Below are 23,557 nucleotides of genomic sequence, written 5' to 3' on the forward strand. Positions count from 1 at the left end.
CTAGTACTTTTTATTATGGAACCATCTAAACTAGATAAGGAGAAAACACTATGACTCATGAGTGCCTCCTCAGGAGCTTATGGAACTTCTATCTAGATACTGATATTACTAAATTAATGTTTGCATCTGAGCTAGTAACTTTAGACTCTTTTTGTAATAAGCAGGGAAAATAGGTATTTTCCAGRCATGAATAGCGTTGAATACTCATGTAAGGATGAGATTTATTGATTATTACAATTTAATGTGAAAATGTGTCAACATCCTTACTTAAGTCAAGATACCTAGTGCTTCCCAACCCACAAGGCCCACACCCTATCTCTGTAACCTAATTGTACCTTTCTATATTTAGTGAACTACATTAATGAACTACAAATCTTGATTCATACCTTGAAAGAGCTTGAGTATTTCCCCTCAGTTGTGACATCTCCAGCTACATTCAGTATGCTTTCTTTAGGTATCCTAACATTATGGAACATTGCAAATCTGTTTAAACAAATACATCAGCAATGTAAAGCTTACCTTGACACAGTTTTAAGTGTCTACATTACAGAAAAAAAAAGATCACAACAACAACGGAAMGAGCGCACATGCATTTCAGGTACCAGTGAACTGAAAATAGTACCGTCATACCAGGTAGGTAATTTGAGGAGAGTATGGGAGAATAAAAGCCTTCAGACGCAGGCCAACAAAGGAAATACAAGCAGGGAAGTGATTTGTTACCCCTTTTAACTSCAGTCTGTTACTCAAAATGAAAGATGATGCTTAAACAACAAAGCAAACCCCTCATTGACTCTAGGGGACCATTTCAGCAGCTTCATATGTAAAGAAATAGAAGATTAATGGAAGGAAGAGCAATGTATTTTCTTTGAGAAGAAAGGTAGTTTTCTGGATAAAATGACTCATTACAGACATTACACAGAGTCTATTTGACTCAAGACACTTTCACCCACAACCCAGAAACACGAACTGAATGCTCAGTTTGTATGAGCTTAGGTAGGTTACTTAACTTGATATGTCAGTTATCTAAAAGTTTGGAAGGATAAACTATTAAAACTTCCTTCTCCGGCTCAGAACCAGACTGGATTATTGTGACTCCAAATAGTTCACCACCACAAAAAATTCTGCTGAAACAAAAGGCCTGGATGTACCAAAGCATTGCTCATTCCAGTCTGGAGACTGTAATTGCTTTGGGATAGAGATATTATATATTTTCAACAATTCTAAAACACAGATATGTGAGGGTCTTTCATTTCAGCATAATACAGAAAAGAATATAGCTGAATTAGTGCACCGAGAGGGAACTGAAAAGGRTATTTTCCTTTGCTGAAGCTCAAACTAGGATTTCTGTTCCCCATAATGTGGTATCTTAAAAAGGAATGAGCCAGATAATTYTGAGTTGTGGCACGCTAGCAGTAATAAAGAAGGAACCTGTAATAATAGGCAAAATGTCTTGAGTACTCATATTCTTCAGGAARAAAGTGTATAAAATGTTTCACCCAAATGGGCAATACAACTTGGCACAATACCAGTAATATCAGCTCTACTCAGGAATATCTCAGTATCTAACAGCATTTGAAAGCTGTATTTGTAATCAAAGCAAATTCCTTTTGTCTGCCAATACTGGCTGATCTATTTAATAATGCTCATGAGAGCCAGGTCTTTTACGTTAATAAATTACATAAGGGTTGCATTGCTACATGTGCTTTAAAATTACGAGTTGTTTCCAAGGAAACATATCTGCATACTGAATTTATTCAGCCTTCGAGATACAGAGTATTTTCAGGCTTAGGCACTGAAAAAAGTATGCTATCCTAACCAGAAACCAGCTGCTTACTAGCCTTATTCATGCTAAGAAGTGCTTTAGTGAGCACCAGTTTCAGTGAGACAACACTACTTGGTGGTAGAAGCAAATTCAGATTTTACAAAAATCTTATAACCATCTTCATTAGTATCTTTTTCAGGTCATCTACAACAAAAAGCTCATCAAGAAAGATCTTCTGGTTAAATGTATTTTCTCTGCTTCCTACATCCCAAATAAAACCTATCATGATTAACACATCAACTCCAGTATTTTTAAGTAGTAGTACGCATGTTAGAGACACTCAAGTCTTTTTAATTATTACTAATTATTTTAATTACAGGAGAGTGAGTGTGCATTTAGRGCCCTACTTTAGCATCCCGTTTTGCTAGATACCGTACTGCCCTAGAAGTACAAGAATGTGTTTGCTCCTAAGTTCTTACAATCCAAGCATAAGGCAGGAAGATATGAATGTGTTCAAACAAACGGTGAGGCAGATATTAACTACAGAAGAATACTAGCATGATATGGTAACTGCACAGCATGTTGGCAGCTAACCATTGTCATTTTTTTYGTAAGCCATGAAGGCAAACAAGAATATAAAGAAGGAATTTGAGTGATGAAAGTAAGGTAATTTCACAGATGTTTACAAAGGGTCCCTCCCAAGTAGGAAAAGATGCACAGAAGAAAGCAATGAAATACCTCTCGAAAAAGCTATTGAATGGGCTACAAAAACTGGAATCATGAGACAGTTTAAAAGAGCAGTTGGCATAACAGAGCAATGATACACTATTTTGGGCACAGATTATGAAGAACTTTCAAAGGGCTCCATTTCTTGGCCTTCTCTTTGCAAATACACACTWGGGAGTATATTTAGTCCTGTATATGACAAATGGGAAGATTCATGGTAATCATGACAATCAACAAGCCTACAGATTATCTTTTTTGTGTTTTACACTATAGCAATCAGTTCAATTCATTCAGCAGAGCTGTGCAGCTGTGGAAAACTATTTATATTGACACTTGCTTGCAGCTCTACAGTTCTTAAAAAGCAAATTCAAATCTACTAACATTTCACATTTAGAAAATTCAAGTCTATTAATATTGGATATGCTGCAGATATGTGCCAAATGAAACACYTACCAATATAACCTAAGTATTTTACCCACTTCAACCCACTGCAGTAAAATCCCAAACAGTTAAACTTATTGGAAGTCTTTTGTAGGAAAGGAAGAATAATCTTGTAGCAGGTTCTGTTATAATCTGTCAGACGTAAGTATAATATAGCTACTTCTGTACCAGATAAAAGGTTATCTAGAATTATTTTGATAAAAAATAAAATATGCATAGCCATGTATTTCATAAGCAGTACACCAGAATATTGAATTTGCAATYGTATTATAATAACAATSTCTTTTCTTAATGAAAATTAGTTTAAATAAAGTACACTGAAATAGCTTTTGAGAGTACAGATTTTTTCTATCATATTGTCCGTTACAGATGCATCATTCCCTCCTTTTTCTGTGAGGTACTATCAAAATAAATGCACATAAAAAACGGTACAAATTAAGAAGCAAAAAAGGGAGACAGAATAAGCAATTACAAATCCCACAGAAAATTCACATGAGTAAAGAAATAAAATATACTGTCTGTAAGCACTAGTGATGAAAATAAAAACAGAAACTTACAGAACCTGAGACTTAGATGACTTTGTGATATGACTGCCAACTCCTGTTAGGACCTTCCTCCAAGAATTTTTATGCTATTTGAAATCTTACTTTGTAATCATTAGACATACTGGCCAATTTGAACTTGGTATCGGAACACATTAAAAATAAATAATAAGATTTAATGAAGTCAAAGATCACATTTCTAATGCTTATTAACCCAGAAAGCATAATGAATAGGCATGGACCACATCTGTCAACACATTTAGGAGAAAATCCCCTTAAAGAAATTGAAGAAAAGTAGAAATATCTCACAATAATGGAACTGTGTATACTGTCATGGGAATATCACGTACCAGCAAGTCTGGAAAACAGCTAAGTTGCATGTGGTGATGACATGACCATGGGTTTGAAAACTCCACTGCCTCTTCTGCATAGCAATTAGTGTGACTGAGATAAAAAATCTTTCTGTATTTGGATAAACAGCTGTCACTTTAAATATATACAGTATGATTCTTTCTACTGTATTTGCCTCCAGCTGTGTGATTTTGGTCATGATAATTCATAGGACCACAAATTTCAAGATCAGAAAGAACTACCAGACCATCTAATCTGACATTCTGTAGGAAATGGTAGGTACTCCACAGTTGGATTTGTAAAGCAAACTGCCCCAAGTCATTTTGTCTTGATTTGCAAATTGTACTTTGGTGGTTAGGAGAGCCAGTGCTTAACTGCTGTCTTTGGTAAAATTCATATTTAAAAATGGAAAAGAAAATAACATGCCTTCTTTATGGCTCTGGTTCCACAATGTTTTCTCTTTCTATAAATAATGAACTCTCTGCTCTTTAAATTTCTGTCACTTACAACCCTTCATCAGTCCAGTGCACATGTATGTTCTAGTGAGTACATCTGCATCTCGATCTGACAGCCATACTCACAGAATAACCCCAACATTTTAGCAACAACTAAATACTAGTGTACCTTTAGCAATGCCTAAGGCATGATATTTTACATATAACATACAAAATAAATGTGAATTTTTCAGCGTGTAGCAAGTAGGTAAAACAAATGTGTTTGAACATACACACACACACATATATATATGCGTAAAAAATGTGTTATATACACATTTCTATTAGCTGAGCAGAGTCAAGCACTATTCCAAAAGCAGCATTCTTGTTAGGGTCCTTTGGCCAGTAGTTTAGGGAACATTTCAAGCAAAGTTAATCCTATTGACTTTAAATCATGCAATAATAATTCATCTGGTCTGCAGTAATGTGGATAAAAAAGGAGCACCTGGAAAAGCTACAAACTCCTTTTGCCAGTACTCAATTAATAGGCTGTTACCTATGGTACAAATAGCCCAAGCATACTTTGGTGAATTTCAAACCCACTGAAATGCTGTTCCTGCCAGCTTTTGTTACTGAGTATGTTAGAGATGGTACAGTGACAGTTCCTTTAATCCTTCTAGCCAGAAACAGGAAGCAGGTGAATGGTATTGGAAGACTAGTCAAGCGATCTCACAGCTGTCCATAGGATACAGTAAACCTTGGGAAGAATAATACTTAAGAGGGTTGGTGAAAAACTTGTAGAAGAGAAAGAAAACAGCCACATATTCCAGACTGAAAACTCACAGAAAGGTTAGAGTTGAGAAGAGCGACAGAGAAGTTGGGAAAAACTATGCAAGGCAGTAGTTTAGGCCCAGTTTCTATAGTCAAGGCACTAAAGTAATAATTCAGCTTGTAACAGTAATGTTGAACAGCTGGGATAAAACAACATACCATTTTAGAGGTCCCCTAATCCTATCTTAATGGATTTCATAAAGACACAAAGACCCTCTCACCCTGAAGTTCTTTTAGTCTAAGTACCAGTCCTGCAATGAGTTCTGGATGTGCAGATTTCTGCAATTGTTTAGAGTGGACAGAGCTCTGCTAAGGAAAAGAAAAAGGATGTTTGAAGTTCACTGTAGACATAGGTCTTATTTCTGTGGGTGATAAAACAAGCGTATGACCAGATATAAATTCACCTTTCTTCTCCTCAGGATTACCGGTCGGTGTGAAAGGCACTGCAATGAACCAGGCCAGTTCTGAAGTACTTGTAAGTGACAAAAATGAGGCGAGAATGAGAAAGTACTCTTTAGCAATGTGATCATGTCTTACTTATACGCACAGCATGGGTGTATTTGTACAATGTTTCACCTTGGCAGTGGAACCTCAGTGTTCAAAGGCGTAACAGAGAAATWCTAATGATTCACTGCAAAATCACCACTTAGGTTTAAATTGCAAATAAACAGGATATGTCTTGCAAAATACTTGGTTTAACTGTGCAAGCAGCACTGTTAACAYTGATTGAGAGCAGTAGATATATGTAACTTCGTGTTTTTATTTTATGCTCTCTTCATTACTACTGCTCTTTATGCAATTGCTTGCAACTATGGTCAGAGGCTATAGTTCAAAAAAATCTTAAGCAAGTGTAAGCCTGTTTATTGGAAAGTAGGACTGATTTCTATGCTTGCTTTCTTATTTTCATCCCTGTACGGTCCCCTTCTTTGTCCTGGCATAGTTCTTTCCGTGGCCTTGCAGTGAACCAGACTTGACAAACGATCTGGCTGAAAACCGCCAAGTTTTGGCGGGTRGGGGGATTAGTTTTCAGACAGTTCCAGTTCCCTAGTTGAGTCCACTACACAGCTACACAAATGTTTGTCCCAGCACAAGGAAAAAGGCAATGCAAGAGTAGAAACAACCAGTAGAAAGGAACTGTGCATGGGATTTACCTTCATTGAACAATTTCAGATTGTGCAATTGTGCTCCAYGACAGTATTTAGGCTCCAGCAATCCATTACAGCTCCTATCTTCYCAGTGAAATAATTGCAACCAATGAAAAATCTAAATAAGAGCTAACAGCATAAATACTAGGAGACAAAAACCTTTTGAAGGACTAGATTTTTGTCTGTTCTACATTTAAACTGAATAGTAGAACCCTAATTTATTATGGGAACTCTGGCATGATACTGAAATACTAACCAACAAACAAACAATAATATTTAAAAATAATCTACAGAGAATTGAAAGTTGTGTGATATATACCGTTTTTGCAAACACACAAGGAATTGTACTGAGGACTTTCAGAACCTGCAATCTTTCCATGAGGGTTATTTTTACACCACTTACTGCTTTTCTGTCCAGCATATTCTCCCTTACTCATTTCCTCTTGGTTATTTTGTTTTGTTTTCAGTATCTAGAATACTGAATCTGGCTTCAATTATTTTGTTAGAGGAAGTACTGAATGTCTTAGCACATGTCATATGTGTGGAGAGATCACACATGTTAACTGAATGTGAAAGACGGTTAAAAAGCTAAGAAAAAGCTTCAGTTTTCCAAAGTCCATTACTGTAATTAAATACAGCTCAGAATATTCCACCAGAAAGATCCTTTTCTCTCCCACAAACAAGTCAGTTAAAATAAACAGCTTTATCTTTGCTAGTGATGCCATCATTTCACTAGTTCTTCTAGTGATAGGTTTTGTCTACATAAAATCTCCACTGGCAGCAGATACATTTGAACCAGCAGAGAGTGTATTTTACAAAGGCTGGCATGTTAAGCATCACTTTAGAAACATAATTTTACCTGCTCTTCAAACTGTTTTCTGTACTGACTCAGCTGGGTGTCTTATTTCTCTTTGTGATTTCTGGTGCAAGGAAAGCAAGTTTGCCACTAGTTCCAACTGGACATGAACTAGAGTTACTACTGACTCAGTGGCAGCACTTGCTGACATGCACTGCAGTAATGGGTGACTTTGCTGATGTTGTTATGTTAACCAGAGTAGGCAGGTAATTGTTGAAAAATCAAAGAGAAGAAATAGAAATTCACCTCACCCAAGCTCTTGTCTTTTGTTCCTCTCCTCTTATACCTGCTGTGCATATTACTGAAAAGCCTCCAGATCTCAAATACCAGTTTTCTTTTGGCAGCTGTTTTTTTCTCCCATCTACTTCCATTTTCAGAGTTTAGTGAACAGCACATTTCAAAGAATCCYAGACCACTAGCAACAAGTGGACACCTTTATATTATAAAAATTAAGACTGAAGCACTGGCATCCTCTGGTGGCAACCTGATTTTTTTTGGTACCAAAACAAAGAATAATCCAAGCCTACCATATGAAAAACTGGAGTTTCATTTTTATTTCATGTATTTATTACATAAAATGTGTATGAATGGCCTAGAGATAGGAAAATATTTTAAAATAATTTCAAGTAATTTTGTCTTTTTTGTAATGGCTCGCAAAAGCCATTTGTCCTAAAAGTAATTTTAGGACATCCCAGTTATGAAGCTGTGAGAATTATTTGAAAAGACAGACTTCTAAGAAGCAGGCTAGTCAAATGGGTTTACACTGCAAAAATTCCTACATTGCTTCCTAACTTTCTTCCCTTACTGATAACAGAGTGTACTCTGCATTAGCAAGAAAGTACCCTTCAGGCAAACAACCCAACAGATTTACAGTTTTCAAAACCCAAAGGGCTACAATCACCTACTTGGTTCTCTTACATAGCACAAATTAGTTGAGTTTTCCTGGGAATCTCTGGAATTTTTTCTCCATATTCCATATGTGCACTCAGGAGCTTAACTGTGTGTATGCATATCGAAAATTCTTAGCAAGAAGTTCTTCAAATAAAATATTATAGATYTCTAACATCTTCCCTATGCTGTCACATCCATTCTTACCATTTATCCTGAGTGTAACAAGATAAATGTTATGTTATTCTTCTGAGCAAGAAGGTTACTCAGGGAAAACTAACTCTTGTGAACAGTGTTGGCACCTAGCCTCAAACCTCTTCAAATAATCTAGTTGAGGAACATCTGGACAACAACCTCCTATAGTTTTCAGCAGAATGAAGGGTGTCTTTCAGTATCCTGGGCCTCCCTTGTGTATCTCTCATATTAATCTGTTGTTGATTTCTTAATCTTTTTAGTGCAAGGATTATCTTTATATATACTTAGCTATCTAAATCTATGTTTGGGGCTCCCTAGACACTGCTGTGCAGGAAATAATGGTAATAGATTTTCAAAAGGCATAGGCAAAGTAAACAGAAAGATTAGAATACCGTATGATTATTTTAAATGACTGGTGGTATCATAACTAAGATACAAGATTCCTTTTAACACTAAGATAAAGAGTTATTGTTATCTCTTATTTGCAATGTATTATGCGTATTATCATTTTGGATGCATTACAAGCCATTGTCTATTTTAAGAACTGATATATTTTTTTCATTAGATTAGCCAAAAAAAAAAAMAAAAAAAAAAACAGGTTTTAAAATCCTGTGCATCTTAGACATGTGACAAGCACACAGTAGTCTTGCATCCATACTCTCATATGGATATACAGACAAACTTTAGATGAACACATGAATATACAAATTGTACACCAAATTTGGCATCCTCTCTTCCTTCCTCATGTTGTGCTTAAGACTATACCCAAATTAAAAATAAACAGCAAAATTTGTCCATTTCTACTTAGCATGAAGCTGAACTACATTTACATTACTCATGTAGGCTCATGTTGTGGTGCCATCTGGTGGCTACCAGTTTGTAATGCAGCTGCAGGCATAAAAAGAAACSAACAAAAAAAAACCCAGTTCATTTTTAACATTTTAAAAAACTTCATTTACTATATGCTTTCTTTCTTTCTTTCTTTTGTGTCTTTATGCAACAGAGCCTCAATGAGAATCAATGGCTTAAATATGAATGTCAGTGCCGTATTTGACACTGCAGGACATTTGGGACATCAGAAGCAGACAACACTACAAAACAAAAAAACTACAGAAGACCTATGACCTTCTGGAAAACCAGCCAAAGCCGTTGTATCAGCAGGATATTTTAGGATGTATATACTTTGTTTATTGCAGCTTCATGTATTAAGGAAAACACATATATCTATAATCAACTGAATCAACAAAAAGAACAACAAAGTAGTAAGTTCCCCATCTCTCCTTATTATTTTACTATCTTTTTTTTACACAAAGCTATACAAATAATAGAGGGTTTAAAATCATAGTGTGTACAGTATGATTTATAGTTGCCTTTATGTGGGCATCTACCACAATTTCCTTGTTATACCTCCTCCCCATTAGATTCTTTTRGATAGTGAAGTAGAGCCATACCTGYTCACGATGCTCTGGGAAAAGGTAAACAAATCAGGAAAAACTAACCATCTGTCCATAAGCAGCTCCAGCAATAAACAGCCACCTGATAAGAAAACTTATTTGTCCCAATGTTGGCACTATAACTATTCTTTTGACAAGTGAATGAAAATGAAATGCTGTTTCAAGAATCATCTACAACCATTCCCTTCATCTATTCTATTTCATGCTGTTGTGGTAGGGTAAGTCCATCCTTGTTTTCTTGCTTTTAATTTGTCTAACTTTCTCTTGATCTCCTATGTTTCAGTTTGTCTTTATTTAATACGAATTAAATGCTACAGCCATCAAGAATGGATCCCAGGTACTTCATTATTTCAATTTTGGATTAAGAACACAAAAACTGTATCATCTTAATATTATGATGGCTAATCATCCTCTGGTTTGAGATCTAAATTTGATCATGCTGAACAGCATGAGCTTAGTTTTCTGGTAAGTTACCTGCTGCTACTTCTGAGCATTCTGTTAYTTCCTAGCTCAGATAATTTAATAAATAGGTACTTTGGAAAACTTGGTGCATCATTTTCATACATTTTCAGGAGGATCTGAATCTTGCACAAACCTGTTGCTTAGTTATTTGATTACAGTTATTACGGAAAGCCTACACCCTCCCCCTTTAGTACCAWCAGGCAGCAAGAAAAGCCTGGGAGAAAAAAGAAATAGGTCAGCTGTTGTCAGAATACACCACAAACTGATATTTGTTATGGAGCTATTAGTAAAGACATTTTAAGGGAGTGTCAGTTGCTTCCCCATCCTTACACACTCAACAACTTTGTAAAGCAGGGCAGTTATGTGTCATTATGAAGCAACTTATTTTTTCACCATTTAATGCACTCTTAATTGGTCCGTAAAGGCCTTATTTAATGTTATAATAGCTCTTAACTCAGTTTCTACAATTTATTTTTAATAGTGTTATTCATACCAGTTCTCCTGACTTAAGGGAAAGAAGTCTTTCGAGCAACAAGTATGATAGATTAAATTGTATCCAGAGAACAAAAGAAAAAACAACTAACTTTACCCTTCTGTTATGCAGTGGATAGGATTAGTCCAGGAATGCCAAGGTTTAAACAAGATTGCTAGCTCCCTCCTGGGTTTCATTAATCTTTTGTCTTCACTAACAATAAAGCATGTCTGGTCTTTCCTGTGGGCTAGAAACTGAAACAGGCAGTAAACAACTAAGCGCTTTCACCGAAATAGCGAGAGAGGTTGTTTTGCCTTTACTCAGAACTTTGTGGGGGTTTTTCGTTATTCTCGCTGTAGAATCTATGACTGTAAAACTGGGGCTTATCGCTAGAGTATCAGTGGTACTTTGTATTCTAACTAGAGTAGTAAATACTGAAATTCAAGATTCCTCAAGGCCTTTTGTGTGTTTTGTTTGTAAATAACAGCAAATTAAAACCACTAGTAARTACCTCAGAAGTACAGAACTGACACTGGAAGATATTTGCACCACTACAGTGTGACACAATCTGGCATGTTGCCTCATTCAGATGGATTGACTTACCCGTTATCCAATCCGTTCTGCCCGACTTTCTTTCCTATGTCACCTACCATCACACCTGGCATTGGTAGAAGAGTTTTTGTATCTCGAATCTGCATAGAAATGGAACAAAATAGTATTTTAGTTGTGAGACAATACTTGGTTGTACTTTTCAAACAGTGAAAATACTCCCGACTTGTATTCTGTTATTAACATAACAAAGCTTCCTGCTTCTCCAAGCACATAATTCTGGATGTAACTTGTACTGATACACCTCTTTCAAGACATAGATCCCACAGTGAAAAAGGCTTAAGTAATATSACAGTAATTACACCAGTCTGTTAAAATACGCTTAAGCATGAATATCTCCCTCATCAAACTAGCATTAGACCCTTCCTCTGGTCTACACAGACATAGCAGAAATCAACAGAACTTTTAGGTAGCAGTTTTGTGTCTTTCCTTGATTTTGTCATAAATCACATTCCATTGACAATCAGTTTACTTTACTGTTTACGACTTTCCTAATGCACCGGCATATTTTATAATGCCTTTTATCTTATAAACTGAGCTCTGTGGTAAAAACCATTATCTACATGGTTTCATGTAGATAATCTTGCAGCATGGACAGACATAATCCACCTTAAGCCTCACCTAAGACTTTCATGACTTCATATGGCATAGGTTATTTCTAACTGCATATGTAGTGTGATAATCTGGAGGCTTTTCAGCTCTTTTCTATTTTCCATTTACAGAAAATTGACATTACAAAACTGGCCATCAATCATCACATAAAAACAGTGAACATTTAAAACCAGTATGCTTGATACAATTGCAGTAAATGTTGACGGTATTAAYCAAAGAATCTGCTAGTCAGACATCAATAACAGCATAACAGAAAACTTTAATTTGAACCCTGTCCCCCTTCCCAAATGACTAACAATATTCCTATCTTACCTGTACAATAAAGGAATGCAATCCATGGCATTGTCCATCAGGAGTATAGAGTTGGGCATACACAACTGCATGAGTGGCATTTTTCCCCATATTACCAACCCAGAACTTTGCAGCTTCAAAATCAGGAGTGTTGATGATAAATTCCTGTATCCACAAAAAAACAAGTGAGCAAAGTTATATGAATCACAAAAATCAGCATATAATTACTTTAATCTTGTTCACGAGCATGAYGATGTTTTGAAAATGGCCATTAACTGCCTGGGTTTCACTCTATTCCTGACTTTAACAGTGTGAGACCTCTCTTTTTATCCTGTGTTTAACTTTGGAGAGACAAATTTAAAGAATAAGTTCATGACTTCATTGCAAGGCCTAAATTCAACTTTTAAACTACTCATTTTGAGAAAGCAAAGTGAGGGCCTCAGCAGCATTTTCTAGATCCCGAGTTAAGATATGCAAAGTAGGGCTATGGGTCCATGTTGGGTTGAAACTTGTACAAGGACCATCTCCTTCTTGTGCAGTTTTCTACAGAAAGGAATCCTGGCTGACAGTCTGAAAGGTAGCGTACTTCCCAGCTTGGACAACTCGGGAACCATGAAGAGTGCACATGCTGAAGTGGATATGATAACGCATGTACCCTAAAATGTAGACATAGCTTCAACACTCAGGTTTTTAGATTCTAAGGAGCACATTTCTAGCACATTTTTCTGAATGTAAAAGAAATCTAAACTATAGCTTCATGATCTTATCAAAGATACAGTCACTTCAGTCTCTTTTACTGCAGTGCACTCTACACCAGCATAAACCTCCACTTATTTTAATAGAACTTTGCATGCTGCCAGTCTTGCAAGGCTTTTTTTAGGACAGTGATCTGATTATCCACATACTACTTAAATGCTCTTTTAATTGCTTGTATGCAGGAAAAACGCAGACTGGAATGTTGACCTACTGAAAGATATACAATGCTTATGTTTAAAATCTATGATTCATATTTTTCATTCTTTTGAAATGTAATCTTAATGATGTACAGCTTGTTTGTTAATAATAACAACACACAGTTCTGTTCCTTAGACTGCCATCAAAGGCTACAGCCTTTGGAGGAAGATGACAAGTCTACCTTTTAGGGACATCAAATAACTAGCTTTAAGTTTAACTTTGCATAACCCAAGAATACAGATGATAAAGACGGACAGTAACTTCTATTAACTCCTCTCTTAATTTCTGTTTTGGTAATGCAAAAATAAATGCAAAATTAGGCTGAGTTCTATCCATTTACTGAAAAAAATGTTAAGAAGATGAATTAATTTCTGCAATAGTGATGGTTTCAATAAGCCAACTACGAATAATAAACAATATCTTACTAAACAGAGCACTTTATTGTTGTCTGCTTTGGGTATTTTTGATAATCTTTTATTAGTTACCTCTTTTTTTAATACTTCTTTTTTCGCATCCTCAGGAAATAATTCTAACCTTTAAATATAAAGCCTTCTTTTTGAAGAAAAGACAATTTAATCTGCATGTCCAGTTCTTCCTTAAGAGACGTAACAAAGCGAACGATTCTATCCTTATATCATATCCCATAGCTATAATAACTACTTTTACAAGGAAAGAGAAATTGCTGGGTTTACTGTAAATATTGATACATAATATTTCACTTCTATGTGTTTTGTTTTGCTGTGTGAAAATTGAAGTACTATCCTTTCTTCTTCTTGGAAGTTTTCTGAGTAATAAACTCACTGATTTGCATTAGTCAAAAATACTACCACAGAACACTTTTATTGTTTTGAAAACATCGGGAAGCTGCATGGGAAAATGCTTAACTGCTGAAATTCCTATACTTATATTTTCTCTGCAGTAATCAATCTTTTTCTCTTAGAAATACACGAAAAAGAGAAAGGGCTGTCTCTGAATGTGCCTTGTTAATAAATAACAGAGCATTACAGACTAACCTGAGTGCTGCTGTCAAATGTGGCAGTTGTTCGTATGCCTTTTGTATTAGTCCCATGGCTGAGTTCAGTAAGAGCAAAACATCCAAAAATCTAAATAAGGAGACATAAGGCACAATTCAAGTGTAGTTTAATATGGCAGTTAAAACTAGAAGACTTTCAAATGATTGAAAATCCACCTGTTGGATAGTGACTTACAGTTTTAAGAAACCAAGCAGATCTAACCTTAACATTGSAAATGCATATCCCCAGGCTTTTGCTTACACTGAGGATCATTAACAGAACTCATCCTGATCTTAACATGCAGTATCCAATCAGGATTACACATCAGCATATTGCTGTCTATTTGCTGAGAGATAAGCACATAATTTAAGAAAGACAGTTAAATATATAAGGATGGCAAGTGGTTGACAATAACAAGACAAAAACTGGTAAAGAGTAACAAAACAAGCATGAAGCTCATGAAAATATGAGCGCTCTCAGAACATATATCTGTCTTACAAAATCAAGGAGACTGAGGCCAGAGAGTGAACTCTGACCACATAGTCAAATGGCATAGACATGAGAAACTGTTTAGGATTGGCTCTTTCTAGATCAGATTGGCTGTAGTTACCCTGTGAAGGACTTTGTCCTTTGGACTCTATGTGGTATTTCTGTGGCCATACGATATAATCATTTTTCAGTCCATAGTATCAGAATGGTATTTTTATAACATCATGAAAAGCTTGCAAGTGTATGATGTGGATATGGGAGTATCCAAGAATGTAAAACCTGCTAGGTTATATTATAGGACTGTAGAAGGAGACAAAACTGGGGCAGTCTCATTTTATATTGCCTTTTGGGAGAAGTCCTTGGGATGAACTTTCTCCAAACTTTTTCTGCATGTTGTCTTGGACAGCTTAAAACAGCTCCACAAAGTGATGTAACAATTAGCAGTGAAGACAGTTATGGCTCAGTGCTTGAATCTGCTCCTTGGTCTTTTATTTTGCTATTTAGAAGTACCTAGAAACCTAAAGGGATCAGAAATGACACAAAGATGCAGGTACTGAAGTAATTTTAACAGTATCTGATACTCATAAGTCCATAAGAAGTTCAAAAGTTCTCAGAAGTTTTCATAAGAAAAAATTACCTCCATGCTATACACTTGTTTCACTAAGTCTGCAAACCTCTTAGAAGCACTCAAAATTGTACCTGCAAATACCTGTAAAAACAGAGAACTATGAGTGAAATCCATGACCTCATGCTGGAAAGCACAAATTGCACATACAGAATGGTTTGTAATAGCGATGCCCATCAGAGAAACTYGGGAAGGTAGCTTGCACAGTGAACTACTACTTACACTACACCTTGAGGACATAAGTCAAGATTTCATCTTATCATAGCCCCTTTACAAAAGTTTGAATGCCCTCTGAGGAGGAAAAACACTCATCAAAGAGACCAAAGACTGAATGGCCCATTAATGCAGTACTTTCCTAATACGATCAATTTTTTACAGTTCTAACCTGTTCAAGCATTCATTGCAAGCTCTTCAAAATGCTTACTGAGCTTGCTTTCCACTTGTACTTCTGGATGTCTACTTGAGTAGAGCTTTAAGAGTATTTTAGTTTGTTTCACTGTACATGACCCAAAAACAGAAGATAGCTGCTTCAAGAACAGACAAAATCATTGTTTTTAAAGCTGCCTTTCTGAATAGGTATTCACATAACAAAACTGTCATTCTCTAACCCTCCTCTGTTCTGTGATTAGTGCTAATGAATTAATTCAGCTAATATTATTTGACCAGCTCTGTAAAGTGTTCTTTCTGGAAGACAAGGGGGGGCAGCTGATAAACACAACCCCAAACCATTGATGTCAGTGAGAATCATTTTATAGGTTTTCGTTTCTTCTGAATACATCATGTGGTGAGGCAAGAAAGTTTATGATATCTGTTTTTGGTGTTGTAACAAAGACACCAACTGAGGCACATATAATCAAGTTCTTTTGGCTGCTACTACTACAGAGAAAATGCACAAGAGGCAACAAAAGAAAAAGATGATGATGCTGCAGATGTCAAAATATCTTTCTGTGACTCTGCCCATACCACTTCAGCTTTCCTCTGCAGGAGTGATTCCARTGAAGACAGGAAGTAATGACAAGTATCTACAAATGTCATCTCATAGCTCTCCAGCTCTTCTCTTTTAAATAGTAACTCAATTTGATTCTTAAAAACAAAGAAATATACTATGCAAAGATATTGCTTTAATAAAATAGGCAGAAAGCAACAGAATTATGCTATCACAAGATACTTAAATTTAAATAGACATCAGCATACCTTTTTGAACTGTACTTACACCACAATGTAAAAAATACTTGAGACATGGAGACCAATCATACATCCCCAAACAGTTAATCATATTTAGTATCCTTAATGGTTTCTCTGTGATCTCTTGTGGAGTAAGAAAGTCATACTCAAAGAGCCTTTTACAGCGCAGGAATGTCAGCTCCTGATATTTCTCATGGCTCAAATCTTCTCCAGGATGATGTGCAAAGAAAGGATCATTTTCTAAAGCAGAGAAGATTCTATTCTTGAGGGAGGAAAAAAATTGACATGAGAACGTTTATCCAAGGGCATTAACAACACAAGTTAATAGTCTCCTAGTACAACACTAGGCCTCAAACTACAATGGTTTGACAGAAGAGGTAACTTTATAGACTAAACCAAAACTCCCCAGAATTTAAAAACACATTTAAACAGTCCAACATTATATATATAGTTCATGCAGCTCAATTTTATGAAAGTGTCTTAATCATGAAGTAGTGTACAACTGATTCACTTTGAATATAAGAGAGTGGTATTGTACAACTTGGCTTTTACAGCTGCCTCATTATTTCACTGTGAAGTGGTTGGCAGGACTCTAAAGAACAACGGCCCTCAATCTGAGCACAAAGGTAAAGCTTCAGGGATTAAATTGTTAGAAATATGCTATAAGGCTAAAGGCATTAGGCTACCACAACTACTCTGCTTCCAAGAAAAAATGCAGAAATGTACTCCATTTAACACGATTGCTGTGTATGGACGTTCAATCTGTGGATGTGCATCTTTTAATGTTTTACTTTGGATCTTTTTTTTTTTTTTTCTTAGATGGCATGCTACAGCATTTTTTTCCATCAAGTCTCTGTGTCTTGGAGATATCCATGCCTCCTTAATTGTTTGTCATGTAATTCAGAAAAAAAATGCAGTACCTTAAGCAATATCTTTTAAAAAGATTTTTCAAGTTGTCTTCTTTCCTCTGAAGAAAATGCCATAATATGAGGGAAGAAAAACATAAGATTCTATGTGCTTTTTTCTTTTTTTTTTTTTTTTTTTTTTTTAAGTTAAGGTCACTATTTCTCTGTATGAACAGCACTATTTGCCCATTCAAACACAGGGTACCTTTGTTTTCCTGTGACTTTTAAGTATATCTGTCAGATGCAGATCAAGGAACTTTTGATTTCTCTGATCCACCTTCTAAGATTTTAGTAACTACAGTGAAGTTTCATAATTAGTTAAATATATGTAAATCTATACCACTACCAAAGAAAGGCAGTTCTACATCCTCCAGGTCATACATTTCCACAGACTCTCTTTTCCTTGATAATTGTTTTCTTTTATTGGTAGAGTTAGCTTTCAGCCAGGTAGGTAAGCTAATCTGTGCAACTATAATGCCACACAAGTACTAATTGCCAGCACAGAAGATWTTAGAACTTTTGTCAGATCTAAGCAGGATAAAAATACTCCTTTTGGCAGTGGAATAAACTTTGATCAGCTTAAGTGAACTGTAAAAGTATTGTAAAAGACCCTATTTTGTATGATATGGTTCTTTCTATAGAACTGTATTTTTATTGAAGTCCTGGTTTCCCCACTATTCATGACAGTAATGAAATAAGCTTTACTAGGTAACAGCACAGGTTGCTTTTAAGTTCCTTTTTGCTCTGAAAATTATATATGCAAAAATAATTTCTTCATGCTYCATATCTGAAGAGCGTTATCAAATACTCTCACTCTGAATTACCCACACTCATAGCTCTATACACTGATAGCTCTATACAAAATTAAAACATGCTTAAAATTCTTGCAAAACTTACCTTGAGTTGGATGATATCTTCCCCATCTAAAAACAGAGCCATTTCCTTCCAACTGAAAGAAGCTTTCTTACGATATTTGCAAAGCGGTCCTTTAGGGAAATCCGGTAGCAAAGTACCCCATGAGTTTTGGCTGCCAGTTGCTTCTTTCAGATTGAGAGTGGGTGCCATCCTTCAGTTAAACAGTGCTGCACCCAACAGAAACAAATACATCATGAACAGAAGCACTGCAGATGTCTAATTTTTCGCAGAAAATCTTACAAGAGAATAATAATTATAAAAAGGAATTCAAGAGGGCTGTTAAGTAAATCCATACAGCCTTATTCAAATATATGAGTCAGTTAATGCAGGRTGAACTAAAAGCTTGGCCTTACATTTTTCTAATTTAATTAGCTTGGCAAGAGCTAATACAAAAATGCCCTTGATCAAACATAAATGAAAGATATAGCCTTTGTTATTAAAATKTTATCTAAAACTTTTTAAATAAGCAAAATATGAAAGAGGTAGCATCAATTAATATTTCATATTAAGAAAGGAGAATTAGATAAAAGATCAAGGGAAAAAACATTCTTTAAATAACAGAAGTAAATAATTAATTCACCTCACTTCTAACAAATAGAAAACAATAAAATATCAAACAACAGAAACATGCATACAAAAAATCATTGAAAAGCAGAAGATRTCTGCAATACTTCCACATTACTAGTAAAGATTTAAAGGATTTTTAACCAAAYGGCACATTGGTTATATGTCAAGTTTTGTTTTTTCCATATAACTGAAGTGCTGAACAGGTGTTCACACATAAACAGCCCAAGTCAGAAGACTTTAAGGAAACGGCAAGAGTTTGGACCTCATCTTCCAGTGGCTGAATATATAAATGAATTACTGGGTAATAAAACCATATATACATGTACATCCAATTGCAAAAAAAACAAATCACTGTAAATTTCTGCAGATTGGCCTCTACTTTGCCTGAGTGTGAAAAGGTAAGTCATTATGCAAACAGCCTTTCTCTACCAACAAGATGCTTAGTGTAATTCTTTGTTAAAGAATTGAGTCACAAATATTTACTCTTACACATCCACAAAGTCTTTTCCTTTGATGCTGGTGTTTTGTTTTGTTTTTTCCAAACTAGGTTACATGTTCTAATATGGCACATACACTAAAGTTCTCATGCCTTCAGAAAACTGTGGCACTATCTAAAGACAAAAGCTGTACTTCCTGCTATCTAAGCCTGCTTTCAAATAGCATGGTAATACTCTACTTAAACAAAATTCTGCCTTTGCAATTTTTCATAGCTTTTGCCTTTTTTTCTTGAAGGGTTGAAACATCTAATGATGCATTTTAATGTTTTTAAATAGCAAAGTTAGAAAAGTGTATTTCTTTTCCTCTTTAATCCATCTATTTCTTTATTTAATTTTCATATGGAATAGTCTCTGAGATAGATAATGAAATTTTTTCTTCTTTGATATATTTTTCAAAAGTCTGTAAAATAATTTCTAGAYATATGAGATGATACTACTGTATATAATCTGGAAGCACTTTTGGATCAGTGTAGGAATATTACAGCTGAATTTTGCACAAGAAAGGACTGTATGTATTGACTAATTTTACATGATGTTTCACAATTTATAAAATTTATTGCATAAATCCTATTCTTTAAAACAGGTAGGTTTTAGTACATTCATTATTATTTTCTCAAGAAACAAGAACTTACTGTTTTACAGCTGGAACTCTTCCTTCTGCAAAAGATACAATGTACTTCATATACTCTGTACCAAAGTTTAAATTAAGRTTCCAATCTCAGACTTTCTGTAATGATTAACCTTTTTTATTACTGAAATTAGAACAATCTCTCTAATCCGAAAGATATGTCTATTGCGGCATTCAAAAGCCAGTTGTGACAGAATCTTGCTACTACAGTTATCAATCCCAGAATTAGATCTGTGAAATTCTGCAGAGATCTACAGAAAAAATGTGTGTACTAACACACACTGTTTGTAATAACTCTCCACAAGAGCTATTTAAAAAGTGCTAATCAAGAAAATAAGTGCTTTTGATCAGGCAAGAGGATATATTTATATCCTAGAAGCACAGATAGAGCATTTGGTGTGTGAAGAAACCAGTGCAGGAAAAGGAGAGTGTTCACTGTTCTGCGGCTTCTTTTAGTCAATCAGCATTATCCTGCCCATTTTACAGCAGTTTGTGCCACTCTGCCTATGAAATCCTCCTGTTGCACTTTGGCCGCTGGAGGCGAAGAAGAACTAAGAAAGGATGCAATATACCTTCTTCTTCTTCTGTACTTTAGGAGCAGATCCTTGGTTTCTCATAATTTTATTGAATTAAACAAGACTATAAATACCAAAGTGAATACAGCCATGAAAAATTTCATTAAATAAGGATATATTCTATGGACTCAAACCGGCCATAAGATCAAAGACACTAAAGGTTCCTTAAGTGAACAGATGGACTATGAAATAATTGCTCTAAAGAATGTTTGACTTGATTAGCTAAAAGCCCAGTCAATTATTTGGGGCAATAGGAAATGGGGAGCAGGAAGGGTGGAGAGGACGACTAGATTACTTTAAGCGATGACACAGCTGGATTCTGTAAATACCGTATACTGAAAGTGAAAAGCAAATACCCTAGTGGGTCAACATGAAGCAAGCTGGAGCTGTCACAAGAGTTGATTTAAGTGCTGTAAGTACTGATTTAAGGTGATTAATCTTGTCCAGAAGTGGGCTGGCTCTCACAGATCTCAYAGATCCACTGTGGTAGGTGAGTTCTGGTATATCTCACCATATACCAAGGTAGGAGCCTTGGTATATCTGCCCAGATCATTAAGAGTATGGCACAGAAACAAATAGATGGCTTTGCATAAATAAACATAATCACCTTCAGCCCTGTCTACTCTTTCATTGCTTGGATATGGTGAACACTTTGAATTGTGAAACTAGAATKATAGCAACATGCTGTCCATCCCTATCGACTTGAACAGAACAGGTGAATGGGACAAGCAGGAAGCCTCCTCTGCAAYGGATCTGCAAAAGGTACAGATTAAATCTGCGTAAATGAAGTCAAACAAAACTATTCAAGTTGTGACTTTAAGAAACACATAAGACTGCAGGGCATTTCTTCTACACAGAAGATGCAGTTCTGGAAATTTATATGCACACAGGTATGCACTTCTCTCAAGTGTCATCTTGCCATGACTCAAAACTAGATTTAAATCAATATAAACTATGATCTCCACATTTAAGCCACACTTAACCTTCCTTTTTCCCTCTTTTTTCTCAAAGTTAATATGTTCATTTCTGTTATTTGGTGGCGTCTGACTTTTTTTAGCTTCTCTATCCTCCTGCTAAGCATCTTTCCAACACCTTTTATTTATTTCTATGCAGTTGGCCTCAGTCTCTTGAGTATATGATCAAAAGCTTAAGGCCCATTAAGTCTGATGGTATTTCATTTTATTTTTATGAGTTATAATATTCCTCCAACAATCTGCAAAACTTTACAAAACCAGCAGAATTTAGTTATCAGTAAGTATGGCTCTACTAGTTCTGGAGAGAAGTGGAAAACTCTTGTTTCTGTTATAGCCTGGCCCAAAGGATAAAGGCTCATGCCTCTGCTTATTACGGAAGCAGATGTTGAGTGCCCTTTGCTCCTACCTGCTCATATCACATGCAGTAATTTTTATCACTTTATTCAGATGGCAGAGATCTGTATTAAGAATGTGAGAAGCACAAATAGAGACCCAAAAGACCAGGCAGGGGAACAGAAGCTGGCCAGACCATGACACAGGCCTGGCTGGAAGAAGTGACTCTCAAAGCAACTCAAAAGATGTCCAGGCTGATGGCTGGCAAGGGGCTCAGCAAGGACTACAGAAGTAACAAAGGCAAAAGCCACCAGCTTAGCATCCCACTTGATGTCATTCCTTTTCCTCCTMATCTTGATRTATCTCTTTGCTCCACTCGTTTTCTTTCAACCTAGTCCTCTCATTGAGGCCACTTTCTAGTTCTGGATAATAACAGCATACTAAAAGAGGACTGTACAGCAGTATTTCTGCATGTGACTTCCTAATCAGTTCYGGGAAGGTGCAGTTACAGTACTGAGCTTTGGGGGATGGTGGGGGAAAGCCAAAAACAAACAGGTATTGTGAAAGAGCACTTCTCCCTGAAGCCAAATAAGCAGATATTACTATTCTTACAGCCAGTAAGCAGAGTTCCTAACTGAATGGGAAAACAGGTAAATCAGGCAAAAGTTCAAGACTTCTGGCTCTGAATAGGAGTATTTTATAGCAAATTGCCATAGCTATTCAAATATGCATTTTGCTTTATTTACACAGCAAATTAATGAGATTGCTCACAAGTGAAAACTTAAGCATTCCTAAATCTCATACTTTAATTCCCTCTGCCTTCACACTGTGTTTTAATTTAATTTGGTTCCAGGCAAACTGCTTCAGAATTAATTAGGAAATCACAACAGACAATTACAATAGGAAATAAATTGTCAGAGGACTGCCCTAAAGAATAACCTCAGYGTTATTTTCATTCTGGCAGACCTGAGATCCACTTCTTACATGTTTTGCAAAATGGCAYGACCTGGTATTTTAAAATCTGCACATGGATGTGGCTGTAAGTAATAATGCAAATTGTTTTCAATTCACAGGGAACTGCTGCAATTTCACTGAGAAATGCTGACTTATAAACCTGCGTATGTGGAAGGTATTCCTGTCAGTAATTCAAATTCACAACCAGACAGCAATGATGGCATGCAAACCACTGGAGAATAGCTGAATTTGCAGTGTATCATTGCGAATTGTCTTGCATAATGACAATATGGCCCAGACACTTGGTAGCCACCACGAAGAACCATGCTGTGTCCTCCCGCGCTCTGCAAGAAATTCCTTTACTGTCAAGCACAGACTCACCAGAAAAGGAAATCGAGAAATAATGATGGAAGTGGCACCTCAGCTAGCAAGGAAGAGAAAKGCAACAACAGAGGGTTCAAGTGTAGGAAAGCAAATTGCGTATTTAAGAATCTACTGAAGCTTCACTGAAGAACCCCCGAATTTGGGGCCGGGGACTTGTGTCGATTAGGAGGAAAAAAAACCCAAAACACTGAGCGTGTAACGCAGCGTTACCTACTGCAAAAGATGCATTTACCACTTAGCATGAGAACTGTAACAAGCAGCGTTCGTTTGTTTTCCAGCGGGCCGGGGGATCCCGACGGCCGGGCCGGGCCGGGCCCCGCCGCCGCCGCCGCGGGCCGACACCGCACACGACACGACGCGACGCGACGCGACGCGACGCGACCCCGCCGCCGCCGCCGCCGCTCGCACAGCGCCGCCATTTTGCGGCGGCCGCCGCCCGCGCTTACCCGAGGCCGCCGCCTGGTCGTTGCCGCCTCCGGAACTGACGA

The 23,557-nt window shown here is 36.4% G+C and overlaps 1 protein-coding gene across 4 annotated transcripts in view; it reads right to left on the bottom strand.

Annotated features, from left to right (window-relative positions):
- ACOX3 (acyl-CoA oxidase 3, pristanoyl) overlaps window positions 1-23,557 on the bottom strand; it is a 43,042-nt gene extending 19,485 nt beyond the window's left edge. For 2 of the 4 annotated variants that reach the window (XR_014896431.1, XM_085309620.1), the window contains exons 1-8: window positions 23,516-23,557; window positions 18,140-18,324; window positions 16,366-16,599; window positions 15,165-15,236; window positions 14,039-14,128; window positions 12,093-12,236; window positions 11,163-11,251; window positions 387-483 (exon numbers count right to left, since the gene is read on the bottom strand). Coding sequence is in view for 3 of the 4 variants with exons in the window: in XM_085309620.1 (XP_085165746.1) it covers window positions 387-483; window positions 11,163-11,251; window positions 12,093-12,236; window positions 14,039-14,128; window positions 15,165-15,236; window positions 16,366-16,599; window positions 18,140-18,307 (894 nt within the window). In the remaining variant the exon portion in view is untranslated. Of the gene's footprint in view, window positions 1-386; window positions 484-11,162; window positions 11,252-12,092; window positions 12,237-14,038; window positions 14,129-15,164; window positions 15,237-16,365; window positions 16,600-18,139; window positions 18,325-19,853; window positions 19,879-23,301; window positions 23,426-23,515 lie in introns of those variants that run through there. The other 2 variants (XM_085309621.1, XM_085309622.1) reach the window with 2 other exon arrangements.

This window comes from Rhea americana, unplaced genomic scaffold (genome assembly GCF_003343005.1).
Source record: "Rhea americana isolate MKP2758 unplaced genomic scaffold, rheAme1 scaffold_30, whole genome shotgun sequence".
Taxonomy (NCBI): Eukaryota; Metazoa; Chordata; class Aves; order Rheiformes; family Rheidae; genus Rhea; species Rhea americana.